Here is a 21,976-nt window from a genome sequence, read left to right as displayed (position 1 = left end):
CAAATCAAAGTTCAAAATAAACTAGAAGTTAGTATCTTTAGTTTTCAGTGTGTGGGCAAGAGTTTAATTATTCACATGCAGTTCATTCACCTGAATGCCCACCGAGTCATTTCCGGCTTCTTGAACAGCACGCAGCTGCACTCCCCTGTCCTTTTGCACCCAGCAGCAATCGGGAGTTTCCTGTCTGCTCCTAGGTTGTCTTACTGCTAAGGAAAACCAGACTCCTCACAGCACACAGTGGTAACCTCATCAGTTCCTTGGGACTGATTTTCTGGGAAGCTGAGTAGGCATCAGTACTGCAGAACTGGTTGAAACGGGAATGCAAAGGTAGGGTGGGAGTAAAGTAGGCTCTAAGAGAGAGGGTTTAACAACAGGAGATTGGGCAGGTAAAGAAAGAAGACAGGAGAAAGATGGGTTAATACTTGGGAGCTAGAGATTGACAGCAAACATGGAGGCAGGTGTATTATTTGGACCTTCAAGACACCACTGGAATCTTCACAGTTTGGGAGCCTGCAGTGCAGCCCCACTGATTCCATCAGATGAGCCTGGGGCAGATCTGATGGGGTATTTTCCTGGTAAATGAGAACAGGTGGATTTGCATCAAAACCTCTGATTGGCTCTGATTTAGCATACCAGTGCAGGCATTTCTTTTAACTTTAATGCTTTTTAAATACTGTTTTCCTAAAGGAAAATTTTACACTTCTGAAGAATTTGCTTTCTCCCTTGAGGAATTACTTGCACGTCTGAACAAAAATCAGTGAGAATTATACTGAGATGTATGCAGCTGCAATCAAATTAGGGAAAGGGGAAAGATTCATGCAGCTGCACACCCATCATGATACGAGTACATCCAAAAGCGTGCACTTAATGGTTATGTGGGAAAAGAGGGGGGATAGAAAGATCATTCTTTTTGTATCAATGATCCTACACCTACACATGCAAGAAGTGACTTCAATGCTATGGAATTATTCAAAACTCACCTAGATGCAATCCTGTGTAACAAGCTCTGGGCTACCCTCCTAGAGCAGGGGTTGGACCAGATGATCTCCAGCAGTCCTTTCCAACCTCAGCCATTCCATGCATCCCTGTGAATCTGGATTTGTGCTACTGTAATTATTATGACTTACAACTGAAATAACTTCACAAAGGTTTTAAAATCTTTACTATGAGATGCTCTCAAGATCATGGGGTCTTTTAGCTTCACAACAGTTGTGACAAACATTATGGCCAATGAGTAATTATTTAGCTAAAGAAACCTTAACCAGAAAACTGCTTTTTCTTCAATTTACTTTCTAATGCATAGGACAGGTAGATGTTTGTAAAACCAAACTACAATAACTCACAAAAAGACATTATTCTCAAATTTAGGAGGAAAAAGGTTCTAGTGTAGACAATATACATCCAAGTGTACATAAAGTTAAAGTACATTGCTTCACAGATGCAAGTCATCCACTAGAGGTCATTGGTTTGGAATAAAACTAGCACAGAAAAGAGAAATTCCATTTAGATTCATCTGACCAAGTCCTAGGTAGTTTCCAACTTTAATGGAAAAATAACTTGCAAGGGTAACAACAATCACTTCCATCCTAAATCAGAAAGCTAGCTAAAACTCTTAAAAAATAGTGCTACACACATACTCTCTTGAAGCAACTACTTTCAACATGAACAGTAATATGCTGTCATATGTAGAAACGAGACTGGAAGAAGCCTCTGGTACCGTTAGATCAAGTCTGCTGCTCCATCTGTCATACAATCTTACGTGAACAAACTACGCCCCAAATTAAAAGCAGCTTGGCTCTTCTGCCCCCAGAAATTTTATTTTTTTTTATTTAAGGAATGTGAAGTCAGTTTGCCTCCTGCTTTTGAAGTGTACAATGGCAAGACATTAAAAGCACCTATTCAGTGCAAGTTTTTTTTTTAAAGTATTCTTCCCTTACAAATGTGTGATGTTTGGCAAACAGAAGACTGGCAGAAGGCAGGGAGAGACTATTAAAAAAAAAAATCAAACACTTTCAAATGAGAAGCAAAAAATAAGATGTAATATTTTGATCTTTAAGCCATTTATCTGCTGCTGTAACTATTCATATACAACATCAATCCCCAACATGTACAATGGGGTGGAGGTAAGCAGGCCATTTGGCTGCATCAAAGCAATGTTAAAGCTGAAATAATTAGAGTTGGGAATAGGACCACTGGGTAATTAAGAAATGCATACTGAACTGATATGTGCTGCTCTAACTATACTCACTTGTCAAAATTCCTTTGTATTATGCACTTTTATCAGTACTGCACCAATAAACACACTAGAATTTAGAAATGTGTTTTAAGTCAACTTCCCATTTCCATATATTAAAAAATTGTTAATAATGGCTTTGATTCTGCTATTTTCACAATAGTTTTGTTTTGCTTTAGTCAGACTCTAACTGAAACTGCTATAACAAAAAGCACATGGAAAGGAATTGCAATAGGCAAGTGTTATTTCAAAACAGTGGTCAGATTTTCTAGAGAACAAAAATACAATTCTCAGTCTGTCATTTCACAAAACCCATGCAGGTGCACATATGGTATCTTCTCCTGCACTGCTAACATAAAAGGTAACAAAACAATATGAAAAGGAAAAAAAAGCTTAACAAATATACCATGAAACCCAGTAGCAATACAGGCCGTAGTAAAGCTTTATTTCTTTTCCACTACAGGAGTCTCAAACATTATGGACAAAACCACATAATCCCACAACAGCTTTATTTTTCCCTCCAGGTAGATTGAGACCAGCCTGTCTGCTCTTGTACAGCATAGTGGCACCTAAAAATTCCAATTCATTTTCATACAGAATAAAGTAGCAGTAACTTAGAACTAGAAAATTTAAATGCTGACCAGAAGATACCGATATCGCAAAATCATGGACGGTAAATTGGGGTTTGTGGAAGCTTATAGTATACCATAGAATTTCCATACCTCAATTACCTAAGAGCTGAATTCTTCCTCATTTTCCTTTTTTCTCCCCAGTCTTTTCTGTTTCTCCCTTCATGGAAACTGCAGCTGACATTAACTCCTGCTAATAATCTAGCCGTGCACCTTCACCTCTGCTTTTCAGCTTCATTATCCTGTAAAATATGTTGACTAGCTGATGCATCATCTCCACGCAACATACTCTTCATTTTTTTTGGCACTACCAAAGTGCATTAAGTGAACATTCACAGGGGCACACACTGCAAGTTAAAATATAATGACCCTTTTCAAGAAAACTACTTTCTCCTCCTTACGCAGCAGTCCGGGCTGCTCGAGATGCGAGTCAAGCATGTGGAACTCCAGGTAAAGGGAAATTAACTCCCATTAACCATTTTCTTTAAAGAGTAATATCTTTTGTGACTCCTTAGAACATAATTCATGCTATTGCTTCTCCAGAAGCAATGTAGGCCTGCAACTCTGTAGTAGCAGCCAACAGTGACAGAATAAAGCCTGTATGATTTGAGCTGGGGTTGAACAGAAGCACTTAAATATGCCATCACTAATGAGCTAAGCCCATAAGAGGAGGATAACACAAGATCACATTTTTTAAACCATACTGGTTTGTGATTTTGCTTACTTCTTACAAAAGAAAATATTACACAGATATAAATTCCAAGCAGTAAGTGCTAGCTAAGACCATTTTTTCAGATCAGCAATTGCTCTTATGTAGCTATGTGACTATGATTACATCACACAAAGTAACCCATCCGAAGATTCACAGGACAGGACTACTGCCAAAAGAGATACAGTTAACCCCCTCTACTAAAGATCTGCATGGAAATCCAACAGTAAACTGAGCACATGGTTACATTTTCACAGAAGATGTTATTACAAACACTAGGTATAAAGCAGAATGGTTCCAATGACTGAAAAAACAGGGATCAGCTTTTCATTCTAATATGCAGCTTAATGTTTTTTATCTAGAAAAGCAAACAGGAAGCAGTAGCTCAGCATTCCCTGCACTATTCTAAACAAAACCAATAAAAACCAAAACAACAGACACTTAAGACATTCAGCATATAAAGATTTTGGTCAGGAACACAAACTCTGAAACCTAAACTTACACAAGCGCTGTTTTGCAATGTAACATTGATAGTATTTTACATCCAGAAAAAAATATATATACAATTTGATTTCAAGAACATCAACAAAACCATAGCTGTATCAATACAGAAAACAATTTAATTTGTTTCAAAATAAATATTTGACATACAAAGCACATACAGTGAGAAGGGTCACAATAAATTACTAACGGAGTTACTTGCTCATTCACTGAGAAAAGCCCTTGGTATTTCCAATTTTATACCATCAGATTTATCATTCTTGCTGATTTAAGCACAGCAGTAAACAAATATGGATCCCAATGCTTTCCTTCACAGGTACTGGCATGGATAATTTACTGCAGTGATCCAATTTGAAAATCAGTAGGGACCAGTAAATTGCTGCATAAAAGAGCAAGCGAATGAGGTGCTTTTTCCTTAGTGTCAGCAGCCTGTGATTATTATGTTTATTAGATTTTCTTGAAAGGGCTTCACATTTTCTCAAATATGCAGGAGAACTATATTTCCCTTCTGAGCCTTACATTAGCATATTGTGCCTCAGTCCTTGAATGCAAGTAAAAAATGAATTTCTCAATTCATTTGAGAAGTTTGTACCATCTGGATGGCACACAGCTAAGCAATGAAACTCCCTTACTTGGGCAATATCTCCCATTATCACAGAGCTGGCTTTTGCAAAAAGTTTAATAAGTAATGCTAGCGGTTCATTAAAAAGATATTTCTGAATCCACGTTTAAGATTAAATTCAATTACATGATCCATACTGAGAACGTATCTTTGGAATAAAGGACAGCTTGAGAATCTGTAAGTTTGACTTTCCTGGGATTTTTTAAGAAACTTACACCACATTAAAAATTCTATTACAGAGATAATAATTTCAGTATACTTTAACCACAAATATATGCAGCAATTATAGACAACTGCAACAGATCAGCATAGCCTATTAAAATCTGGCACAGGAAATGCCACTGTCACATATTTCTTCCCTCAACAGAAAGACACCAGAGCCATACCTAGCTCTTGCAGGTAGGAAGCAGTTTTTGAGAACATTTTAAAAGAGCATGCTCTTCTATGGTCTTTGCCAGCCTTAATCTAAGCACTGCAAGATACAGCACTTTTTGGAAATAGGACCAAATCATACGTAACCTAGCAACAAATCACCAGAATGATTGCCTCCAATGCCCAATTTTTGTTTTTCCCTCCCACTGTTTCCTCCACTAGAGTTCTTAGATCACCTCAGAAGATGAACCTTTCCTCCCACACCTCAATTCTTACCTGTAAAATGGACAAGAACTATACTTGCTTAATTAGAGATTGCACAGCAAACATGGCAATATGGGAGCCTAGTGATAAAAAGGGCCAGCATGGACTGTGCAAAGCAACCAACTAAATTGTTTGTTTGGACATTACTAGCACAAAATTAACAGCTCAGAAGGTTTCAGAACAAACAGCAGTTCATGATTATAATTAAAAAAAAAAAATCACTAACATAGAACTTAAAATATTGCAATATATTGACCAATATTGCTCCCTTTGAACATCCATCATAGAACAATTAGCATTTCAGTTATGAAGGAAAGAAAACATAAGACTGACAGCACAAAACTGATAATGAAAAGACGAAAATTAAAAGACAATAAAGGGAAAGATGGATGCACATTAGTGGATTACTGTGTGTGCAAGAAATCCCAAATGGCAATAGCTGCTCCCAACAGACCCAATTGGTCCTGATGTTTTATTCCTCTATAGGTGAGAACAGAACAGGTTATCCTAGAATATCACATCTATAGCAGACTTGTGCACAGCAAGGGGTGCATCTACCCAAAAATTTATCCAACAGCACTTTAACTTATGGAAGTTTAGACAATAAGAACAATTACCAGTGTGATTCATACCAATGGGAACAATAATGCTACCTAGTAGGCAACCATTCTCCATGACAAGAGCTGTTCTGCTTCATATTTGGGGTTCACATTTTTACAGTCAGTTTCAACATCTCTCTGCTATCACAGACTTCTGTTATAGAGAACTGCTGACAGTGAAGTAATATGAGTAGTAGCAGTTATTAAGGAAGTAGGCACATGAGCAGAATGTTTTTTGTTAGCATTGAGACAGCTTGCTTTTACCAGGAAGGCAGCATAAGGCTACAATAAATAAAAACAAAGTTGATACAGTGTACACGTAAGCTGCCTCATTTATTTTGCTTGGAAATTATGCTTATCCCTTTATACCACACTTTTGAGGCACTCCTCTAAGTTTTAACAGGCCACAACAAAATCCAGGCCTCAGTTTCATCAAACAGCTCTTGACAAAGCCAAGAGCACAGCACTAGCCAAATCAAGCTCCTTTTATGACAAAATATTTCTCCACAACCCATTTTTAATACTACTCGTCAGAAAAAATGTTTAAGTTTCACATCCACATTTAGACTTGTACCGTAACTTCATTCACTTATTCCTTTTAACCAGCTTTCCCCTTTCACTGAGCTGGATCTCAGATTCAGCATCCTTCAGTTCCAGCTGCAATATATCAGTTCCAACTCACTCAAATTTAATAAGAGCATATAGTTAAGGAACAGCAGACTACATTCACAACAGTTTTCTTAGACCAGAAGAACTTGCTCACAAGAAACATGTTATTATCCTTACACTAACTACCAAAGCATTTATTTGCTTTCCATTACTGGGATGGGGGATGAACTTAGATGACCTATTCAAAAGTGAAGAGCTGAACAGAGCCTGATGTCACCAGTCAAAAACAGTCAAAAAGGTCTAGAACAGTGCTGAAGAGTTGCAATGGTAAGAAGTAGGTCTAGATTTCTCCTCTGAGATCATTGCTGTAGTGCCTACTCTTGGGTTAAGTTTTGAAGGAAAGAGTAATAAATCTTTGCATTGTAGAAGGCAAAAATTTCTGTAATATGACTTAGAGATGCACAAGATACTAAGTTGTCCCATTTCAAGAGCTGCAGTGGCAAGTGTGCACACATATAAGCGCAAGACTGCGTTCTGCTCAACTTCCAGGTTCAAGTATCAGCACATTCCGTTAAAAAGAAAGCTTGAAGAGCCTAGCAAATTACATTTAACACTCATTTTATTGTAGTAGAAATTTTAGGTTTTATAAAATCCTCAAGTTACAGGATATACACATAGTGAATCTTGTTGCAAGTATTAGCAGCAGTAGAGCAGTACTGCATGCAGTTGCTTATGCAGTATGCAAGTGTTCTATAAATAACTAATCATGTTCAGAAAGCAAGATGCAAAGTCAAAGAGTATCATATTTGATTACCAAAAACAGGTCTTTATCAGTACCAAGAGGTTGAGCAAAAAATTAAGTGTGTAAATACACAGCTCTAAAATAGCAAGCTAAAACAACTGAAAAGGCCAAATAACATCCGCATTGCAAACAAGATAACTCAGTAGTTACATACTTTGCTCTGAGACTGTTTTCAGAAGTGTTTCACATTTCTCTGACTAAGGAAGAAGAGCACAGTACCTTAGGAATTTTACAAAAGGCCAATTATCCCATTTAATTTTATGCAATTAGAACATTAATATTAGCTACAGAAGATAAGGCAAATACTTTGCCTTGAACTCATGGAAAGATAATACATGCGGGCAGATAACACTCTTTTTCTATGACCTACCTTTCAGCTGCTGGGTGAATACATAATCAGCACTCAATTTAATATTCACTTCTGTAGTCATGATACTGCCTTCAGATCAGTCATAAGATGGATTTATGCCAAAAAATCCTACAGCAATTTGTTTCAATAGCTGCCTAAACAGGTGCAATCCTTTATGCAAATTTCCCACTACAATGAGAGTCTCAGAAACTGGAATAACAATTTATATAGAGCTAGCTACAGATTAATCTTCTAAAAAGCAGACATGCTTGAATTACTGCAGTCTCACATTTGTGTAGACACAAGAACATATCCGCAATGATTCTCCAAAAGTTACAACATTTACATTGATTAGTTCACTTAAGAGATGGTTAAAAGTTTAAGCATTGCATCTTTGTCTGAAAAGCCTCCAGGTCAGCAGTTTGGCTTGGTAAAACATCCTGTTTTGACAAGACAACTGAATTCTCCATGGTCAGAGCCTTGAGATTTCTCCCAGCAACCAAACAGAAGGCTTCATCAGAACTCTTCTGAGCTTTTACCTTATCTTTAAATGACATTAGCAGAAATAGGCTCTCCTGAAAAGGTGTTACCTATACCAGCTCGATACCCTTTAAATTTTGTTAAATTAAAGGTGGGCAATATTTTTCACTGAATATAGTGATTTGGACAATAATTCTACATATATTTAGTAAGCAGAAGAATACTGTCCAACATGTACTGCCTAGGTGTATGTACCAATGCTACCTGCTAGAGACACCCTACCATAGCAATGGTTCCAGCTAGTATAAACCTATTATGCACAGGCTCTTAAAGAGTTTTAATCAGCATCCAACAACTAATGATTTCTAAAAAACAATTCTGCAGGACTGGGTACATTTAGGATAGAATGCAGCTACTTTTTTTCCACCAATTACCAATATAGCACAGTAATTTTGAAGTTTCCATGACTTGCTTTTGATATGCTAAATTTTATATCGTCTCCAAGAAAAGCAAAGACACATTTTTATACAGCCTGGAGTGAGATCAGTGTAAAACCAGAAATTTAATCATCAGCAGAAGTGCCAGCTGCTCATAATGTTCACAATAGATGCGTGTCTGAAATTTGGCTATGCAGCAGTTGGTGCCAATCTGCTTATAAAGGAAATGCTGCTGAGACACAGTCTTCTTACAAAAACAGGGCATGAGGGCTTCATTATTAAATGTTCAACAACAATTCTCAACTCAGTGAAGAGAGTCCTGGGGGGGAAAAAAAAAAAAAAAAAAAAAGATTTAAATACAGAATAAAAATCACATAGCATTCACCAGAAGCAACTAATATCTAAATCACCCTTTTCATTCATTTATTTTCTAAATAAAATAATTTTTAAAAAATTTACTACAACAACACACACTAATTCTAGTTAGCAAGTTCTTTAGATCAACTCAGTGTTGCAGCATCCTGCAAGAATTTCAGAATTCTTATTTTCTAAATGTTAATATTTTTTAATCACCTTTAACTCAGTAAAGGACATAAAGACAGCAGAAAAATTCCACATTCAAGCAGGAAAAAAAACCAACAAAAACCAAACACCATAAAGAAATCAGAACACCCACTGCAGGTAGCCGGAAAGAAGAGTGATAATTTCTTATAAATAGCATAAGAATTCAGGAGGCAAGAAAAAGTGGAGTGCTTGTGTTGCTTCTCATTAGAATGCAAACAACCCTGTATTCTAGATTCAGCTTTTAAAAAGAGACACTTAAGAAATAAAACCTGAAACACTAGCAGTACTTGAAATTACAAAAAGACAAGAAACTGGTCTTATTAGAAGTTTGTTTTCATGCACTTTTTTTTTTTTTTACACAAAAAAGTATCTTCACTTTTAATACATGTAATAAGACTGATTGATTTCTTACAAAATAAAAGGAAAATTGAGGCAATAAAATTTGTGATTCTAAAACCTGTCTTTGCATATCATGGCAGCCAAAGCTGCTGCTCCTCTGGTATTTTATCAAACATTTTCCTAATTAGATAGTGATCAGATAAGAAAGTGAAATCTTACACTATACAAAAGCTTGACGTGAGAGAAGTCTCAAAAGAGCATTCTCCTGAGCAAATCCTAGAAATATTTACAGTTTCAAGGTTTAAAGCACTAAAAGTTGGTCAAGTCAATGCAGAACAAAATCAATAATGCTCTATTTCACTTATAATAAACCTTACTTATAAATTTAAAGCAGGTAATGAACATGTTTGAGATCATACACGGACTTTTTCTCTCCAGTTGACATTACACAAGTTCGCACATATCTGTTCATGTACGTGTTTAGCCTTAGAGAGACCAAGAATCTAAAAATATCTTTCTGATAAATGGTTGCAGAACAATTAAAAGACTCTTCTCCTAAAGCATACTTTTTAATTATGCAAACATGTTCTGAAAGCTCTCATTCAAGGACAGCACTTTAGTTGACTTCAGTTACGTGAAATAAACGTTACTTTAAAGGACTGTGGCAATTTTTTTTTATTTAAAACAAACATACATACACACCCAGATATATTTCACATTCTATCATTACCACTCGCACAGGTTGTGGATTCTCCTCCTCTGGAGATAAAGACCTATACCTGGATGCCTACCTATGCAGCCTGCAGTAGGGGGCCTGCTTTGCAGGGAGGTTGGACTCAACCATCTCTGGGCGTCCCTTCCAACCCCTACAATTCCGTGATTCTGTGATTTGGTATTATGTGTTATGTATCCATTACAGAATGAAAAATGTCTGTATTTAAACACTACACTGTTAAACACTAACTTCCAAAATCAATGTGGTTATTACCTGCAGTACGGGTTTCGCCGAGAAGAGTAGCGTAATGTTAGAAACCTATAGTAAATGAATGGCTGGAGCAGACTCCCTTGACCACTGAAAGAGAACAGAGAAGCAGAGGTTAATGCTGATTTACATAAAATAGAGTCAGGACTTTCCCTAAGAAAACCTAGGAAGCTATCCCAGCTCAAAAAAGCCAGACTGGGGTGGTATTTGTTCAGACAATCCAGATCTGACAGCATAAAACATACATAACCATGCCTTTACAAAGGCAGAAACTTTAAGAAATGTAGTATAACTGCATCTGATGATGGCTAAAGAATCACAGAAGTGACAGCACAGAGTAGTTTGGTATTAAGGAAAAGCTTGCTGGACAAGCATGAAAATTGACTGATCTGAGTAGTCCAGTTACACTGAGCTTTTTCAGCTCACAGCATGGTTCATGTTATAGAAGCACTATACTTACAGTACCTTTTAAAAAAAATCTTAGAACATAATGGAGACTATTATTTATGTATTCATATATTAACACTAATTAAACTGTTCCAGTTACTCTGAAATGAGATTTTTGTACTTCACAAAGCTGCTGTTCTATTTGACAGAGCTGCAAACCAAGACACAGCAAAGCACAGAAACATCTTGAGCTTACTTGACTGAAGCTTCTTTATATAATGTAATATTAAAAATCTGTGTCACCATATCATAGTTCCAGAGTGGAAAAAGCAAAGTCTTGCATCTATATGGTATTTAGAAGCAATTTAACAGGCTTCAACAGTTTGTTCTCTAAACTTCCACCACAGTTTCATTTAACCTCTATACTGTTTTTACACTTGGTATATCATCTGTTACAAGTTTCTACTAGATGACTTATCAACTAGCTCCATTCCACACACTGAATTCTGCATAGAGAGGAAAAACACAAAGATCTTCGCCCCAAAGTTTTAGAGCAATTAAATGTTTCAGATGCTGGAAACAAATAGTATCCATCAGTTGCTAAGTGGCCTTTGAAGGAAATACAATCCATCGGGGCTTAAGCATTTAAATGTTCAGCTGCCCTACTGTAAGATGGAGACAAATGATGCATTCTATCATCTTGTAAGAAAATAAAGCTTCCCTTCTACTGCCTTTGAGACCACTCAAGACAAATGCTCTCACTGCGCTATGACATGCATAATGCAAATATTCCATCTTCAAGTATTGAAAGGAAACAACTCAAACTTCAGTCATTGGCAGACTGTTATGTCTATGTGACTTCAGTAGGATTCCAACATGTACGTTCTTAAGATCTCCAAAATGAAAACAGGCTGCACACAAACAAAGCAGGCAAACCCAGATGGAATAAATACGGGTTTGTGGTCAGAAGTAACATGGGAGAGGACATAACCTGCTCCTCCTTGCACTTTTCAAGCACCATGAAATTCCATGCCACTTAAACTTTTGGGATCTAAAACTAGAAGCAAGAGTAAACAGATGCTTTTCAGTAGGGCTAAAGATCAATATTCTGTTACACTGTCCAAAATTTAACATACTGAATGCTATGAAAGGGAGAGCTGTTTTGTTTTTTCTTCCGTGCCCAACTATACCAGAATGAATGCTGTTTGATTTCATGATACACAGACAACTATACACACAGAGATCCCTGTAACCCACAGAATTAAGTACAAAAAATAATCTCATGCACAAAATTCCTAATTCTGAAAATATTAATGATAATTCTTACCTGAAGAGCATAAAAACTGTGGCTGGCATCAGAAAAATTTCATTGCAAGCAATGAATTTTAGAATATTCTGTTGATTAGCATTCAGTTTCTCTAGAAGATTTCTCAGAAAGGGCAGGCTATTTGAGCCTCGTGCCTTAAAGAAAAGAAAAAAACCACCATATCATTTCTTCAGCATAAAGTAGTATTAACATCTACCATTTATGAGTCATTTCAGCAAGTGATTGAAATTAATACTGCAAAGAATACTTTCAAGAAGTGTGGAGCCCCCATCAGAATAACCATTAATAATCTCAGGAACCATAGGCACATAAAGCTTAATTAAAAATAAAGCGTGCTGTAAATTCCCCATGCACACGTTCTATGTTTAAGTGCACAGGGCTGGCCAGAAGCCTTATTCTGTCCACTAGGATGAAGTGCCTACAGTAGCAAGACGGCCTGGGCAGGATATACTGGATGTTGGAGATGCATTAAGCTGTAGAAGACTGTATATTGAGCAGATGGTTCACTTGACAATTTTGTTTTATTTTTTGCTTCTTAGCTTCACCCTGAGGTTTGTTATTCCACCACTGAAATGGAACATTTGACTTCATAGCATATGGTTTAGCCTGAGAAGACAGGTCAGAAGTTTGAACCCCACTGTTACGCACTAGTGGCCTCCTTCAAAGAGAACCGTTTAAAGAGAAATAATTGGTGTCAGCTTCAGCATATTACTGAGTTATAACAGAATAAGAAAAAGAAACTAGAAGACCTCTCAGATTCTGTGCCAAGATTCCATACTACAGTTTCACTCTAACTCCTCTATCGTAGCTGAAGGAAACCACAGCTGCAACTCCCAAACTTGCTTATAAATCCCACGTGCACCAAGGGTATTAATCACATTGTATACTATGCCATACTTACATCAAGAACTTTCTTTGTGTATGTAGCAGCATGAAGCAAAGAGAACAGCAGAACTGGGAAAATACTCACTGAAGCAAGAATAAGGAAAATAAAAGACCGAAGAAGTGTATCATTTCCCCACGATATTATGCAAGAGGTCGGCTGGAATGAGCAATACTCGAGTAAGACACATTTATAGCTGTTCCATTTTCTCCTTACATCTTTCTTTGCTATGCATTTTTCTTATTTAAAATCAGTGTATACATATGTATGCAGAAGTAGAACATACACCATGATTACACACCTGCCTGCTTCTAATGAAATGCATTCTTTCTACATGAAAGACAGGTAAGGTTACTACTTAAAATCCACCATGTACACATAGCACAGTTTTATAAACAGATGCTACAAAATGCATTTTATCACCAAAGAACATGCAATTTCCAGCAGTTCAGAGAGCAAGGACATAGACATTCCTCTGCCAGGGGCATTCTAAGAGTAGGACATCAAGCATACACATAACACAGCATGAAGAAGAGCTACTTCAATATCAGCTTTGATGAGCCACAGGAATAAGCCCTTTTTGCAGAATGTTTAGTTACTTATCCAGAACAGCTATTACAGAATAATTGCATCTCGACATATGTTTTACTTCTAGAGAAGTTATATATAAACTTGCTCCAGTCATAAATGTCATAAATGAAAGTTATCAGTTTTTCTTAAAGGATCATGTAAGATTGGTTATAGAATTCTCTGAATTTAAGTTTCAGAAGAGAAAATAAGATAAGGATCAGAGACTGCAGTGCATTATGTACAGAGGTGATTAACCTGAACATGGATCAATTCTACTTTACATAGAGTATGTTTTGTGAATAGTAAACATACTCTATTTTTTTTTAAGTCACAGAATCACAGAATGGTCTGGGTTGGAAGGGACATCATGGATCATGGATCTCTAACTCCCCTACCACGGGCAAGGCCACCAACCTCCCCATTTAATACTTGACCAGGCTGCCCAGGGCCAATCTGGACTTGAACACCTCCAGGGACGGGGCATCCACAACCTCTGTGGGCAACCTGTTCCAGCACCCTGCTACTCTCATAGTAAAGAACTTCCCCCTGACAGCCAACCTAAATCTTCCTCCTTCAGCTTAAAAGCACTTCCCCTTGTCCTGCCAGGGATGTGGCATGGGTAATGAAAAGAATCAAGTTTTTAAGATATTTTAAAATGTTACCAAGACAACCCAAGCAAAGGATACTTGTGACAGGGTAGGAGTTCACAAAGATAAGAGAGTACAGCAGGTAGTGGCAGCTGTCCTCCAGCAAAGCCTGGGCCAGAAAGGCCCTGCTAAGCTGGAAGTGTGGTAGCCTTTGGTGTAGTCGGAGAGCACTAGTGAGAGCATTTGCCAGCAAGGCGCGCTGATAGAAGCTTGCTGCTTCATGCAACCTGCAAATCATCAGAGGAGACGTTACCATATGAACCAAGCCCCTGTTCAGAAGCCTTTCACCCCTGAGAATTGCATCACAATTGTGCAGTACTTTTCATATTTCTGTTATCATACATAAGCACTGTTACCAAAATACACTTAGAAACTGCTAACAGTGACTTAATGCAGATGTTGAAGGTAAAAATAACTCAATATATTATTTATTCCATAACTACATCAAAACATGAGTATTTGCCAGTACTCGACAATTGCTGAGCATTTTCTGAACACACCAACAAATGCTTAAAGCCAATCTTAAATAAGTAAATTAGTAAAATCTTTTCTCACAAACCAACCCAACAAACTAAATAATAGAAAGTTACCCTTACTTGGGAAACTACTCTATGAAAACAGAATGTAGTCACTTACAAATTTTTAATGTTGTTTCACAATGTTAAAATACATACCCTAGAAGAGGCAGGACAAATAAAGCAGAGCAGTAAACTGTGAACAAGCGGGAAATCCACATTGCTGTATCCAACTTGTTAGCCATCAGAAATTGCTACATTAAAAGATAACAATAACAAAAACACAACCCCAAATAAGTTGGTATCTTAATATTTGCATACAAGGAACATTCTTCCTTCAGTATTAAATGGCAGCCTTGACTAGGATCAAACTATTGCCTGAAGAAAAAGGAGTATTTTCATCCTGCATGATACTAGATTCATACGATGTTTCAACGTACTAACCAGACTGCAAATGGAGCCTTTTCACTCTGAGGCCTTCTGTATCCTACAAGGAAACACAGCACTGAGATCCTCTGTAGAGGCAGTGAGTGTCTCTACACAGACCAATCTCATTGGGTAGCCAGCTTCAAGAACTTCTCACACAACCTCTTCAGACCAAACTGGCTGCTGTATCTATCGCTCCAGGGCTCATTTTAAATGAAATTGCAAGCAGCTAGGCCTAGGATCACCACACTTCTTATGCAAGAGAAGAAAGAAGTAGCAAACTGAAGCTGACATGACTGCTTCCAAGGGAAAAGGTCATGGATTCAAATAAATAAATGGAATTCCCAACACTCCAGCACTTCTCCTGTTTTTCAGCACTGCTTAACCACGGTCCCCTTCCCTGGTTTACACAGCCCCAGCACCACGAAGGCTGTAACAAACCACGGCACGCTTTCAGTTACACACATCAGAACGCTGCCCTCCTTCCAGCCGCACTCCTCGTGGGTTATCCGTCCTGCTCCCACATTCGTTTGCTTCACTTTGTGTTTGACTGCAGCCAGGGCCTCCTTTTTTTTTCCTTTTTTTTTTTTTTTTTTTATTTTTTTGCCCGCTCTCGCCTCCCGCTCTCCCAGCCTCTTTGCCCTCGCCCGAGCGGCACCTCCCTCCCGGCACCGGGGCCGCGGGGTCACCGAGGACAGCCGGCCCCGCTCCGTGCCCCCACCCTCCCCGCACAGCCGGGCCTGCTCTGCCCGGCCCAGCGCTGCTCACCACGGCTCCGCCGCCGGCTCCGCCTTGCACGGGTCCGTTCTGCGTAGAGTCCGCCATGGCCGCACCTGCGGAGAGAGAAGCGCCTCAGCCGGGTCTGGGATCGGGACGGCCTCCGCTTCCCGCCTTCCGCTCCCGGCCCCGCGGGACGCACCGCGAGCGCCGCCGGCCCCGATCCCACGCTCCGCTAGGCCCTGCCCCGGATGCGGCCTGATGTCACTTCCAGCGCCCCGTGCGGCCTGCCGGGCAATGTAGGCTCGCTGACGTCACGCTGCCCGGCTCGTGACGTCACAAGGCCTCGCCGGGAGCCGCGGCGGCGTTGAGTTCCGAGCCCTGCGCCCCACGGGTGCCCTGAGACGGGGCGGGGCGCGGTACCCGCCTGCGGCCCTGAGCTGCTTCGCCTGTGCAATGACATCACCGCACGCGGCGCATCAGCACGGCGGGCATTCATCCTCTCTTATGGCACCTCCGGCTCTGCCGTTCCCTCCAGGCCTGGTGCTCATTTCCCTGCTTGCTCTGCGTGCTCCCCATAGAGCTGGTGCTGCGTGAACCACATCAGCAATGCTGTTGTGAAGCCAGAGCTGGACGACACAAGGCACAACTCTCCCGCTCACTCTGTAATATGTAGCACGTGCCATCTGAAAGGCCTCGGAAGAGATTAATGCTCCTTTCATTGATACGTTCTTTGTCTTAATATTGATTTTTTAATTGATCTGAGCCACACGTGATTTTATGCTTGGTTAGAGGTCCATGAATGGAGCACAATTCCGCTGAAGCAACTATCCAGCAAAAGAAGACAAATAAAAAACCTTGAGATGGAAGCCTTTGCCTTCTGGCTTGGTCTGAGCTCTGGGGTTTCTCTCAGAGATGTGCTACAGGTTCCCCCTCCTGGTGACAGATTCCAGAAATGCAAGCCACCTGCTCAAGGTTCTAATCATTCCCAGATGCTTTTAATTACTCTTCAGCAGGAAGAAAAAAAGAAAGAAAAAGACATCCTTTGGGGAAAGAGGCTGTTGGAACGATCAGCCACAATCAGTTTCTGGCTTGTGATGATTAAACTTAAAGATTGATTGGAACAGACTCAGGAAGGCACCAGGAGAATGCATAATGAAATACATTGACAGGGAAGGAGCAAAAGAAGTCAGCTGATAGGGTCTCAAATATCATAACCATTACAAGCAAGTTAAGACTTTGTGCTAATTAACACATTTTAAAGTGTAGATGCAGAATGTGATTTTTCACTTGTTTTCCAAACCATTCATTTCTTACAGTGCTGCAAAGCAGTCATGAGAACTGCTTGCTATTTTGGGGCAACTCCTCAGGTGAAGAAGATTCTGGGATAAGCAGCACCTGAGAATTGGAGCATTCCATGTGCCTACTGCATGTTCTCAAATGTGCAGTTAAAAGACTGATAAACACTTATGTTAAACTGAAATTAAGGCTGTGAACATAGCCCCTGTAAATTAAGTTTAACCATTACCAGATTGTTTTCTTTCTTACAAAATAAAATATTAACTTACCTAGATTTGCATCTTTAGATAAAAGTGCAGTGTAGAAATACACCTTAGAAAACCTGAGATTTAATTATGCCAAATGTAAATGTCACAAGGGGAATAACAATAAAATAAAAATACTATTTAAAAAAAAAAAAAAGCCTTCTGATGAGTCTTCAATATTATATATTTCATAAGTAGCCCTGGGATGACAAAGGGATATTGTTGACAGGAGTGTTTATTTAGCCCTTAGCATTTGTAATTTACAAACAATTGAATGCACACACACACAGAACATTGACTTCTAGAGTCTGGTTTGTTGTTTGTAAGTCATAACATTTTAACATTACTGGATATGGCTCTGGGCAGCCTGGTCTAGTAGTTGGCAGCCCTGCCCACAACAGGGGGCTTGAAATTAGGTGATCTTGAAGGTCCTTTTCAATCCAGGCCATTCTATGATTCCATGATTGTGCATTTTCTTCTTGTAAAAGTTGTCATTCACAGATTGGCCTTAATTTTATTTAAATAGAATGCTATTCTATTGTTTATTCCTAAAATTTAACTTAGAAAACTTAACTAGGAATTAGGAGAACTTTATCAGGAAGATCAGACTTGGGTCTTTACTGCTGAGAAGTTGTCATTTTTTATATATTGATTTTCTTTTCCTGATGTTCCCCATCACTTTCATTCCCCATCTATTGTTACTTCTTGTTCGATATCATCTCCTGTGGAGCAATTTGAATCTCAGTACTGTTCACTTCAACTTGAGAAAAAAACATTAAGTCGTATCTCCAGAAATTAAGTTTCAGCTATTGGCTTCTCCCATTCCCAATTCTTCTCTGCTATAATGTTGCTGATTGAGCAGAGAGGAGAAGCAGAAATTGATTCCTATGTTATTAATGATTTGGTTTTGACAGCTGTAAGGGGGTTCTTTTGTACCATCAAGGCACCAGTTTGCTTACTTCTCCTACCACTGATGATTGATTCAGAGATGTAGAAGAGTATTGTTGTAAATGCCAAGGACTTATCTATCTCATTAGCAATCCAGTCCCATTTCTCCTCTGTGGCAGTCCAACACAATCAGCACAGACATATCTGAAATCATAACTAACACATCTCTCTGTTTAACCCCAGTACATTTATAAGCCCATAGAGAATTATTGGCACTTAAGGTACTTAGGATCAGCTTTCTTAATTAAAGAAATTATGGACACTAGGAGGTACATTTTGACATTTCAGGCCCAGACATCTACTTCCACTGAACCACTTTGAAGCCTCAAGGAAAAAAGTAAAACACACGTATTGTCTGTAAAATATTTAATATATTTAAGACAATATGAATGCTTTGCATTTGATTAGCTCAGTTTGAGTCTCCAGACAGTCACAGTATCAGTGTGAGTTAGATATTACATGGAGAGTTTAGGTCAGAAATGCTAGTGATTTGTGTACATATGCAAAAGCAGTGCCATAGCTGGACTGAAAAGGGAATTCACTGTTCCTGAGTCCCCATTGCCACTTTCTTTCTGAGACCCTCTGTGTTTCCAGATGCAATCATCTGCAACTCCATACATAATTTGAAGACAGTTTGCATATCTAAAGACTAGGGAGGCTTTTGTTGTGTTTCAGATTAATTGCTAAGAACCTCATTACAGACACTGTGGAACTATTTTATGAACTAAAGTCATTACTGAATAAATTTGGAAAATGATAGTAGAAAATGCACTGAACTTCACATGTTGTCTTAAAATTGGACATTTTACTGCTTTTCTAATAGTGTCACAACCAGTATCATACAGTTGCTGTGGTCTTCAGCAGCCTCAATTACCAATTATTATAAAAAAGTTGGCATGTCGTTGTTTAAATGTTGTTCAGCACCTTGCAGCAAAGAGCATTTGAAGTTCAGATAACGATTTATCTAATTTGTACTTCTTGACTTGTTGCTAACATCTGCTTACAGTTTTTAATTTATTTCTATTTATCTCTAATAAAAGAGAGACCATTCTTCTAAAGCCAATAGGATTGCAATTCTTCGTGGCCAAGCCAGCTCCATTGGCTCCATTATTTGTATCCATAGTGTGTAACGCAAAGCTAAAGTAAGTTTTTATGCAAAATTGTAATGAACAATTTGGTTCTTGTTTGTGGTTATCTCAAGCTGGCTGTCCAAATTTCAAGAAACAATAAAGGACACTGGGTCAATCAATGCCTGTTACATTTTTCAGAAGCAGAAACAGAAGTCTTCTGTCTCTCTCTACAAGATTGCTGTGTGTTTTTTTGCTTGATGGTCTGTACCAATATCAAATGTGGTTTTATTTCTTTACCCTCACTGCTGGAGTTTCCATTTACTCACCCTTCCAGGAAGGATTAGCCTTTTAATTATTAAGTCCCTGCCAAAGAAGCGAAAGAGAGAAGCCACAACCTTGTTGAAGACGTGGAAAATAGGAAGATAGTCCTCTCTTTTGCTTTCTATATTTTTGTGATTTCCAGTGTTTTCATATATTCCCACCATACTGAGATGGATGACACAGAAGCTACAAGTGTAAGCTGAAAATGTTACAAAGAAGTACGATAAATGGATGTATATTTTGTTAAGAGCAGAGATGTGTCCTTGGCACGTAGCTGAATCAGAAAGCATTGTTACCCGTGTATTTAATTTGCAACATATATGAAAAATATGGGAAACTTGGGAATGGAAAGAAAGATGGGCAAGAGTTCTTTTAATAAATACAAAGAAGATTTTTGAATTCTGCAGCAAGAAAACATATCAACAAATGGAAGAATACACTGGATTATAGATGTGAGCTTTCAACTACCTGTTCTGATTAGAAATGCTGCTGCGGGAAAAACTGATAAGTATCCTCTTGTGTGCCTGGAAAAAATCTGGAGATGTCGTGATTAATGCTGATTGCTGAACTGAATATTGGGTTCATTGACAAAAAAAAAAAGTTGCCCTTCCCTGCTAGCCATGGACTACAACAAGCCAGTATAAATATGGGGCAAGAACAAATCCCATGTTGTGAAGTTTCCCAATGAAAACTTCTGTTCGTGGTACAAGGAACATTAGCTGTATGTATGCACAAAAGTATGAGAAGAAACATTCCCTTTCTAAAATATTGCCCTGAGTAAAACTGAGCCAAAAACCTGCATATTTTGGCAAGAACAGCACTTGACATGGTACTGCCACAATGAGCTGAAGACCAATATCACTATCATTTGCGGTCCAGCGAGCTTCAGCAGATACATTTGTGAAGAGGATAATGTTTCTGCCATCTATTCAGCATAAACAGATGTTTGCAGATAAATAATAAGGACTGCAAGCCATGTAAGTTGATTTAATATGAACCACCAAGAAGTTTTCTGCTTCTACCCGAGGCTAACATTTTCATTCAAAATGGCTGTGTCAGCCAAAATACAGGAAATCCCACTCCATTCACATACAAAGCCTTTGTTACAACTGCAGCAAATGCAGGGACTGCACAGATTTTGTTCTTTGCACCTCTAAAACTGACTCTGAATTCATCCACCGACATCTTTAGATTTTTATTCCACATCTGTCAGTATTGTCTGCACTCTTAAGATTGCTACAAAAGTACCTGGGAAGTAGATGTTCTATCTAATAAGACTAGAGGAGGCTTCAAGGAGAAGCTTTTGATTTTTGACTTTTTTTTTTTTACTGAATCCTACATGGTTTCCTAACCAGTGTAGGTCTGAGTCATTTCGTTTATTCTATTTTCTAAATTGTTCTTGATCTTTTATCACATACTCCAAAGCTGAGTTTTCAAAAGAACCTTGAGGTGAAAATAAACTACAAAATCAGTAACTTCCTGCATTCTTTGTGAGATCCAAATCAGAAATACATAGTCAAAGAAAACTGGAGGAACAATTAAGTGACAGGAACACTTGCAGATGTTTTTAACATGTCACATTAAATTGTTTAAGCCCACTGGAGTGATATGTCTCCTTTAGTTAAGTGGTTGCTAATTTTTGGTTGTGGGCAGCAGTGATATTTTTACTCATCCTTATTTGTTCATTTAAGAAACAAGAAACAGATGCTTCAAGGGTACCAGTTTATATAATTAATCTATTTTTTATTTTATTCCATATAATTTAATTAGATTAATCAAGGTTTATAATCATTACCAAAAAGAGATGTGCATATTTTATCCAACGGTTTTTTTTGTAGCCGCTGATAATCAATAAGAGCTCAGAACTTAGGAAAGATAAAGAATACATGGAAAGACAATCAGGTTAATTAGATTTGTCCTTCCAAACAGTCATAGGTAAAGTCCATCCATTTAAATCTGATCTAATCGTGTGCTGAAGTGGCCTGAAATTGAATGAATCAAGCTGTCCATATCCTAGAAGTGTTCTTACTGAGATATTAAGATCCTCAAGGATACCAATTAGTCAGATAGTCTGCTGATAAGAATAAGCTTCTCACTGTTTTAATGCTTCTGATTTATATATACGCCATG

At 38.4% G+C, this 21,976-nt stretch overlaps 1 protein-coding gene across 3 annotated transcripts; it reads right to left on the bottom strand.

Annotated features, from left to right (window-relative positions):
* Positions 1–2,657: 2,657 nt before the first annotated feature.
* On the bottom strand, positions 2,658–16,233 carry TMEM33 (transmembrane protein 33). Of its 3 annotated transcripts, XM_052682524.1 has the most exons (8): positions 16,166–16,233; positions 16,015–16,079; positions 14,980–15,074; positions 14,345–14,532; positions 13,107–13,174; positions 12,206–12,339; positions 10,498–10,581; positions 2,658–8,925 (listed from the first exon to the last, which is right to left on the bottom strand). In XM_052682524.1, the coding sequence occupies exons 2-8, from the start codon at positions 16,069–16,071 to the stop codon at positions 8,796–8,798; spliced, it is 756 nt and encodes a 251-aa protein (XP_052538484.1). In that variant the 5' UTR covers positions 16,072–16,079; positions 16,166–16,233; the 3' UTR covers positions 2,658–8,795. The 3 variants fall into 3 exon arrangements, with proteins under 3 accessions (XP_052538484.1, XP_052538483.1, XP_052538485.1); XM_052682523.1 differs by having other exon boundaries at positions 16,015–16,215; XM_052682525.1 differs by lacking the exons at positions 16,015–16,079; positions 16,166–16,233 and adding an exon at positions 15,265–15,495.
* Between the last annotated feature and the right edge of the window lie 5,743 nt (positions 16,234–21,976).

The sequence above is a fragment of the Tympanuchus pallidicinctus genome, unplaced genomic scaffold (assembly GCF_026119805.1).
Source record: "Tympanuchus pallidicinctus isolate F22 unplaced genomic scaffold, pur_lepc_1.0 scaffold2, whole genome shotgun sequence".
Lineage (NCBI taxonomy): Eukaryota > Metazoa > Chordata > Aves > Galliformes > Phasianidae > Tympanuchus > Tympanuchus pallidicinctus.
The sequence above is the reverse complement of the archived record's forward strand: the minus strand, read 5'-3'. Positions and strand labels throughout refer to the sequence as shown.